The 9,095-nt window shown below is 39.9% G+C and overlaps 1 protein-coding gene across 3 annotated transcripts in view; it reads right to left on the reverse strand.

Moving 5' to 3' along the window:
- Positions 1-8,387, reverse strand: part of acap1 (ArfGAP with coiled-coil, ankyrin repeat and PH domains 1) — a 19,193-nt gene extending 10,806 nt beyond the window's left edge. For 2 of the 3 annotated variants that reach the window (XR_520233.1, XM_008282838.1), the window contains exons 1-5: positions 7,880-8,387; positions 5,388-5,445; positions 2,157-2,276; positions 1,874-1,927; positions 1,677-1,735 (exon numbers count right to left, since the gene is read on the reverse strand). Coding sequence is in view for 2 of the 3 variants with exons in the window: in XM_008282838.1 (XP_008281060.1) it covers positions 1,677-1,735; positions 1,874-1,927; positions 2,157-2,276; positions 5,388-5,445; positions 7,880-7,932 (344 nt within the window). In the remaining variant the exon portion in view is untranslated. The remainder of the gene's footprint in view (positions 1-1,676; positions 1,736-1,873; positions 1,928-2,156; positions 2,277-5,387; positions 5,446-7,879) is intronic. The other variant, XM_008282839.1, reaches the window with a different exon arrangement.
- Positions 8,388-9,095: the final 708 nt, after the last annotated feature.

Below are 9,095 nucleotides of genomic sequence, written 5' to 3' on the forward strand. Positions count from 1 at the left end.
TTTACAAAGATATGAAAGAGTATCGACGCTAAAGATCTATGGTGTAAAAATGGAATCACTTTTGAAATATTTTAAATAAAAACTAGCGCTGCACAATATATCTCGCTTAAGCATCGACATCAGGATGTGTGAATGCGTAATAGTTGCATCACAGGTAGCACAAAGGCGATTTCACTCATCATGGTACAACTCTTTCTTTTTGCAGCTTGATACGAAAAGAAATCTCGCCTGGTTCTCATTTTCCATAACAAATCTAAAAGAGCAGTCTATCATAGAGCATAATTTAGTCCTTTTTGATTACAGTGAGTTCTTGTTTAAACCTTATTGATAAGAACAGGGTTTGTTGACATGCAGGTTCCACATGTGCACAGGACAGGGATGATGAAAAGCAAGATTTGGTTGCAAAAAGAAACATCATGGGAATGCTTTACCTACAGAAAGGATGATGTTGACGAAAAACAAAAGTGTCAGCTACAATACTTAGAGCTAATAGATGACGCAACACAACTAACTTGTTGGATCATTTAAATGAGCACCACAAAACCACCACAACTGGAGGTATTCAAGTTAAATGGTTAAAATTCTTGTGTTTTAACATATCGCAATATGTATAGCTGTAAAACTCAATGTTTCAAGGTCATTCAGCCCAAATAAAACCTATCACTATCAATTCAATTTGATCTACATGGCTCTATTTAAATAGCACTAAATCATAAATAAGTAATCTCAGAGGACTTCACATGCTTAAAGTTAAGGATAGTTTCTAGTGTTAAAGACAAAATTCCCACCTTGTGCAAGAGCAACGTTGGGGAGCCCTCTTTGCAGAATAAAATGTATGTTTCTAACAGACTCTTCTCAACATATGTCTTTCTGTCATATTGCAGCAGCATGTCAGCCCTGTGACTTCCATTAAGCGTTGACAGACTGTGTAGGTGGGGACTGGGGGGGTAAATGCAATTATGCCATGTATTATTCATGTCGTTATGTGCGTATTATACTGTAGGGTGGTTCCGTGGTTAGCATTATCGCCCCCACAGCTAGAAAGGTTCTGGACTTGAATCTGCTGCTTTATGTCTGCAGTTTGCATGTTCTCGATGTGTTCAGGTGCTCCAGGTGCTCCTCCTACAGTCTAGAGACATGCATGGGGCAGGTTAACTGATAATTCTAAATTGATATGAGTGTGAACAGAAAAAACTAAAAAAAAATAACTAATTGAGCAACAAAACAAAAAAAAAAAAAAAGAAAACAAGATAAAAAACAATAAAAAGAAAAAACAAAAAAAAACAAAAAAAAAAAACAAAACCTAAAGAAAAAAAAAAAATACCAAAATATTCAGACTCCTAAGAGCAAAAACCATAAAAATCATCTTGATGTTTGGATGGATGGGCTATACTGTTTAAATCAAATTCAAAAAAGCTTACTTGGGGGAAAATCAGATTAGTCGCTGGCTAAAAACCCCGCAAATGACCGCTCACATGCTAACTCACGTCCTCTGTTATCTAATCTACCGCATTATTCGCGCTAATAGAAGCAGACGGCGAGCATGAGGAGAAGGAGGATGAAGGATCATAAGTTAATGGTTGGCAGGCGTGCAGGGCAGTGACTCAGTCTGGCACCCACACCAAAAGGATTACATTTAAAACAAACGGGGAAGGCCGCCGAGGCAGCTCACTCACTCTTTCACAAAGTTCTGCAGCTTCGTCTTCACCGACTTTTGTGTGATCTCAATAACTTCCTAAAAGGAGACAAAGACAAAGCTCTTGCAGTGAGAACTGTTGAAAGGTCAAACGCAACACGCTGCAGCCTTATTTGATGATACATAACTGAAATGGAAAAGGTAGCGGCTCTAACAGATTGGACAAGACACACTCACCCCCTGTAACTCCAAGATGACAGACAGCCTTTTGGAAAATTTTTCCAAGCAATCCTGCAGAAAACGGACATTTCAGATTCAAGTCTCAACAGCAATTTTAACATTTTTCAAGTTAGGAAACCCCCCCATCTCTATTCCATGTAGCCAAAGTGCACAAATATTCAGACAATAAACACTTCCTTTAAGTAAATGTGACACCTTCTGAGTGGAAAAATAACACAAGAGATAACACGAGTGTATAAATAACTCCCTGATGACTGGTATGTCAGAGTTCTCTTCTCACCTCCATCATTTTGTCCTCAGAGCAGTGGTGTCCCAGCTCCCGGAGGCCGTTGACAAAGCTCTTGCTGGTCTGGCAGTAGACCCGGCCTGCCTCCAGCATGGCCTGGCATTGTTTCACGAGCTGGGGGGACACAAAAATGCAAAGCTGCAGTCAAACATGAAATGAATAGACGAACAAGAAATACGTGAGGCAACAATTGTTAACGTAAGAGTTTATTTCAGGAACTTGACATTTAAGAATATAACCTCCTGTTTCTTACTGTTCTGGCATCATTAAACTATTCGGGTGATTGATAAAGCTGCACTGATTGACCAATTAATCAATTGGTTGTCAACTATATAATTAAATGGCAACTACTACTTAGTCTGAGATCGATTAATCAGTTATCTATTGAGGAAAATGAGTCTAAATTCTCTATTTCCAACTTCTTAAATTTTAATATTTCCTGGTTTCTTTACTCTCTTATAGTAAATTCTACACATTTGAGGACGTCGTCTTGGACTTTAGGAAACACTGATTAACTGAGAAAACAATCAAAAGCTCCGATCAAAAGCTGCAGCCCTGTTCAAACTATCAAGCAGGACAGATTGTGAATTTGAATCGTAGATTTTATCTACATTTCTTAAGTCACGTAACACTATACTTTTTTCCCCCCGAATTAACTGCAACTATTTATTTATTTTTTGTGCTGTGGAGAGATTTGTCACATTACATTTGTAGTATTTGATCATGTTTCCCTTTACTATCAGAATCAGCTTTCAAAGATCTACTACATTTCACCAAACAGGACAACACATACTACATCAGATATGTCTGCAGTGCATCAATTAAAGGAACTGCAAACGCTTGATAATAATGTCTGATGCACGAACATTTTACAACATATTCTCCATCAAAACATCAACTGTTTTGGCCCTGTGATGCACTTTTGGCCTTCCTTTCACTCTAAGTCAGCCGGAATAGGCTCCACCCCCTCCCCTTGCAACCCTCCACAGATACAGTGGCTTACAGTAAATGGACAGACGGATATCAGCAGATATGTCAGCTGAGCTCATGCAAAATAACTGGTTTCTAAATCGCTGATAATTTGTCTGTTGATAGCAGAAAAATTCAGTGAAGACAGTAGCAAAATGCAAATAAATTCTCAAGTACTCTATCTGAATAATAATAATAACACATAATGCTTATGTAGCGCTTTTCAAGACACTTAAAGATGCTTTACAATGGAGGTTAGAACACAACACCAAGACAAAATAAATAAATACATAAATAGATGGAAATGGCATCAAGAAAAAGAATTCTTGAATCTTGAATATAGTGTCGTGGTACTTTTCTAAATGTATAGTAGTTCAAATGAGCTCTATGTAGACTAACTACTATAACCAGGGTTCTCGCCAGCATTATAACAGAGTAACGGCCCATTACGCTGCTGCCTGAAAAAATTACTCTGCAAATTGGACCGTTGCGTTGTTTTTGAGGGTATTTAGCGGGAAAATATTGAACAACAAGCGCCGATGCAGTTTCTCTACCGTCGTCTTCGCTGCTAATGCTGCTATTCGCTAGCAGTGAAGTCACTAACGTCTTCTGTGGTTAGCAGTTAGTGTTAGCAGCATTTATTGCTAAGACCCCCGCTATGCTGTCAAAAAATCCTTGTGAGGACCCTGATAACCGCTAACTATTTGTACTTGTATACACAAATGTGTCAATAATATACCAACAAAACAACTTTCTTTTTTTCCCGCCTTTTTTCTCTTTTTGTTGTGTTCTTTTTTTCCTGTCTCTTTTTTCCCTTTTTTGAGTTAGTTAATTATTTACTAGAGCTTTAGTTTGCTTCCTCTTCTTTTTCTTACTAACTATATGTTCAATGTAAAAAAAATGAAAAAATGACCCTCATTACAACATATATGCCACACATCGTACAATCACATATGTAAGAGCTGGGCCTTGGGGTTGAAGAGAGGGATGGGATGGGATGGGCATGGGAGGGGAATGGATACTTTAAATACTGTAACCAAAATACTGCAGCAGCTGTTCTGTGTTTATGCATTTTCCTACCTGCAATGTGTGCCGCAAACAAAATGTATTATTGTGAAGTTAATGGAAAAACTGTTCAAATAAAACCAACTCTATATACTCAACGTAACTCCTCATGATGACAATGTTATGTCTTTCATTGCAGCATTGCTTTTACTACAGTAAAGGATCTAGAATAGAAATAAAATAGCCTTTATTGTCATTGTACACAAAAATTGCACAACGAAATTGGTGGAAGCATCTCCCCAAAAACACAATATGCATCATAAAAGTAATAAATGGTCCACATGTACACACACTCATGTTGCACTGTCCCATGTAAAAACAACAACAACAAAACAAACAGACTACTTCTTCCACTACAGTGGTGAAAGTGCTGAGAGCTGTTTGGCAACTTTATCTCGAAATAGCAGATGTACACACAACACAGTTTCAGCCAACGAACTGAACTTTATCCAAAAGTCATTTATATCTGTCCGTAGATCAGACATGCCGCAGCACGATATGATAGAGAATGGGAACCGAGGAGAAAATCTGCTTTACTTCTTTAATCTATTCTTGAGAAAACACGTCATACATGCTGGGAAGATTTTTTTTTTTTTTCCCATTTCTTTCAATGACAGTAAAGTCAACTACACTGAGGAAAAACGTGGTGTTTGCTCAAGGGTACTTTCACCGAGCAGAACAACCCAGTTAGTCCAGTTTTTTTTTAATCACTGCATGCTGCTGCTACAGCCAAACATAAATCACGTGCATTATGCTTTGCATGTAAACGTGAATCAGCTGCTTTACTTATTGACAAAAGGTGGAAAGTCAGAAACGGCATTCAGCTTATTCGGTATCATCAGGGAACAGAAACGCAGCACATGACTGATGTCTGTCGAATGAATACATCTGAAACCGTGACTAAAGAGCAAGAGAATATTGGGCATCTCATCAAAGCAGAACAAAGTTTTGTTCTCTGTGTCGCAGGACAATATGATGGGGAAGCAGCACCTGCAGCTACTTCCTGCTTCCTTGTCGAGTGACAATTAACCTCAGCCACAGACGGACACCTTTCACTTCGCAAGCCTCTTCACGCGAGGAGCACGAGTCCGCCGACAACCGATACCTGAGTGTGCGCTTGTTTGTGTACGGTAAAAGTAGAGCAGCGTGGTTCTGTGAAAGCATCCGTAGGAGTAGTTTTGTGCGACTTACCTTTTCCAGTCGTGTCTCGATTTCGCTCACGTCGCTCTGGACTACCTCGATGTCAGCCCTGAAAAAGACACAGGCACACAAAAGCAGGAATTTAGTGTCAAACATTGCTGTAAATTTACTTAGAATTATCGCTTTGTCCATCTAAAATGTGATTTTAGATTCCTTGATTTATCAATCAAATGCAGCAAACATTTAAAGGCTTTTTTATTTTGCATCACTGCTGGTTGGATAAAACATTTTCTGACATTTTATAGTTTAAAAGTCTTGTTTAGTGCATATTCATTTTGCTAGATTTCATTGATTTGTATAATGATATAGGTAATATCACATGTTTCTGTGTCCCATAATGGGAACATGTCTGATATCATCACAGGCATTAATTTGTTATTGCATGCTTGTAAATTAAATCAGAAAACTTTCACATTTTTTGAATTCTTTTGTGAAGTTTTTGGGCTGGTGCATTTACATAAATGATCATAAATGTGTGCTATTTGGGAAAAAAAGCAACAAAAAAATATATATATTGTTGAGTCTAAAACAGAAAAAACAATCAGTAATCCAAAAAACTTAAATATGAAGACCACTGGAGTTTCAAAATAAAAATACTTTTCTTACAATACTTTCAATATAAATGCACCAAATATTTTACATGATTTATGATAAATGCCTGCAGCTTAATTCTTAAATATTACTACTTTCATTTCTTTAAAACGATCATTTTCTACACTGTTTGTTTGAATGTTGTTTGGTGAAGCTACAGCATTCTAGCATCATGCATCCTGGCTGCTGCTATTTCAAGTCCCGGGGAATCTTTTTATACGTGTTTCTCTGTAATTTAGCATCATGCATTCTGTATTTTTAGAAATTTTGTGACCTTCGGAAGAATTCGAAATGCATTCCTGTGGGTTTGACCCGATCTTAGCGGACACTTTAGCTGTCGGATGTTTGCGTAGGCCTGTATGAAAAGCAACGGCATGCATCCAGTCTGGGAAAAATACATCTAAATGAGTTTGAAAATGCGGCCTTGTCAAACATCCCTCACACATCAGCACGAAAGTCTCTAAGAGGTCCCCGGCTAGTTTATTGCTTCTCAGTATCTCTTTCTGCCTGCCGCCTTCTTCTCATACCAATAGCTCAACCATGTGGTTTCCGCTGCCTTCCACCAACAGTACAGAGATACAGAGAGACAGAGAGAAAAAAAAAAAGAGGCGAGTGAGTGAAGACAAGAGAGGAGGGCCTGGACAGACAGTAACTGTTTGTGTTTGTTAGTGTGGGGAGGTTTGAATCAAAGTCTGAGGTCATGTCCTCTTGAAAAACGACCAAATGGCATGTCAGCTAAGGACAAAAGGGAAGAAAAAAGAGAGGATGGGATTAAAAAAAAAAAAAGTTTTAAAGGAGTCCATTGTGGAGGAGGAGTGAAGGATTCCTTCAGTAAAGAGCTTCATCCTTTTCACTTGTCCCTGCATGAGAGATACACGGAGTAAGAAAGCAAATTAAGACAGAGCTCGGTTTCCGCCGTGGTTCTCCCCGCAGAAAACACACTTCCTGCCTCCTGTTGATCACCTCAGCACATCTCGCCCTCTCTTCCTGTTGCCCTCCCACCTTGCCGTTACCTAGCAACAGGAGGCAGCACATTTTGCTCTCCCTAGCTGCGCAGTTTCTTCTTCTCCCCCCCCCCCTTACATTTGGCTGTTTGTTTTTCCTCCACTTTTCCTACGAATCGGTTTGATTGACTGCTCGATAACCTCCCTCCTCCCTCCTCTTCCTTCCCTTTTCCTTCCCTCTGACACGAGACCTCACCACGGCAGCAGCTGCCACTTACTCAAACTTTCCACCACTGTGCAAAAGCCCCATAAATTCAAGACGGGCAACACAGAGAGAGAGAGAGAGAGAGGGGTGGAGATGGAAGAGGGTTGAAATGAGCCAAATCAGCTGTGAGCGACAACCCCGGCCACTGTGGCTCAGGCAAGGTGCCAAAAAAAACTATGAAGGCACGCCCAAGTTTTTGCCAACCTCTCTGTTTGAGCCGCTTGCAAAACTTAGTGGCACTTCCCTTTTGATTTCCCCACGTTGATGCTGATGTTGAAAGAAAATGTAATGGCAGGCTGTTTGCTGACATGCAGCGCAATGACAGCTTCAAACATCTGACGAGCTAGGAAGTGACTTTTTGGATGAAAGTTTGTGACACATCAGGAAGAGGCAATCCATGCTTGGAGAACACACTGATCACTATAATCTGATACTAGTGATATTTTCAAAGTAAAGGTTTAATTTCCTGTGGCTCATCAAAAAGCAGCAAGATCAGACTTCACAGGCCTGCATGTCTCATTCCCGAGATGGACACTCACCAGCAAGCAAAATTCACAGAAAATGTTGGATGACTAAAAAGCCACACTGATGCTTTAGGATCATGATTTACTGCTGCTAAACTGTGATTGGCTGCATCACCATGAGTAAATAAAAAAAAAAGCACAGGTGAAAGAAACGCTTACCTGAAACGCGGAGAGTCTTTCAAACACTCCTCGAAGTCCAGCTTGACTGTCATCCTTGCGTTTTTTACTTGCAGATCGTTGTATTTATTCACTTAAAGCCTGTCAGGAAGGGGGAAAAAAACACGAACTCCTCTTGGTTTTAGCGCTCCACATCGGCAGCCTGCCTCATTCTTTTCTTGGTTTCTTCCACGAGTAAGATCTTTTCTTTTTTACTTCCTGATCACATCTGATTCTGAAGTCGCACTTGTCACCGGCTATGAATGAACGACAGGGGATGGAAGTAGTTGCGTTGTTACCATGTTATCCGGGAAATTAAAAACAAAATTTAAAAAAAAAACAAAGAAAAACGCGAGAACGGTGGAGAAGTTGCCGTGCGTAAAAAGTTCAGCGCTGATCAATGCGGATCGATATCAGTAAATGAGCAAATCAGAAGGCAGCGTGTGTGCTGGATGTGGAGTTAGCGGGGTGCCGACTCTCTCTCTCCCCCCTCTCTGTCTCTCTCTCGCTCTCCCCCCACACACACACACACGCACGAGGTCCCTCCCTCCCATCATCTCGCACTTCCGGGTTTCTTACTCATGGCAAATTGTGGTTTGGCAAGTAGGAAACTGCTCAAAATGACAGGTTACGCTACAAACTCTGTGTTTTCTCGACTGACTCGAGCAGGTTGCATCATGATGAAAATATGGGGTTGAATGACTTCTAATCTGATATATTTATGTGTACACATCATGCGGGATCACTCTCCCTCCCTCCCCTCCGCTGCTTGTGTATTAAGACTCCTCAGTTTCGCTGAACTGTGAGCTTCCCAAGCAGAGACTGGGTGTGTATTCTTGTCTGGCAACCTTGTCTGTTGTGTTTTTTTTGTTGTTGAGGTGTAAAGAACCCGCCTGCCCGAAACGCTTTCCACTGACGCTGTGCATGATCTATGGTAGACCAAGTGTGCCAAGAAAAAAACAAGTGTCGCAAATTCAAAAATTCTTTTGGTAAGTCAATGTTATGTGATAGTTAGTCGAATTTAGGTGTAATGAATCCAAATGATATATTCACAAAGTTCAAATTTTGCACTACCAAGTAAAAATGAGGACATAGTACGTCAAAATGACAAGCAAATATGATGAAGTATGTACAAATAATTAAGCTGTAAATCTACATTATGGAAGACCAACTATGACAAATTTTGACGTACTAACTTAAAATATGGCATATTAAGTCC

The sequence above is a fragment of the Stegastes partitus genome, unplaced genomic scaffold (assembly GCF_000690725.1).
Source record: "Stegastes partitus isolate 25-593 unplaced genomic scaffold, Stegastes_partitus-1.0.2 Scaffold287, whole genome shotgun sequence".
Taxonomy (NCBI): Eukaryota; Metazoa; Chordata; class Actinopteri; family Pomacentridae; genus Stegastes; species Stegastes partitus.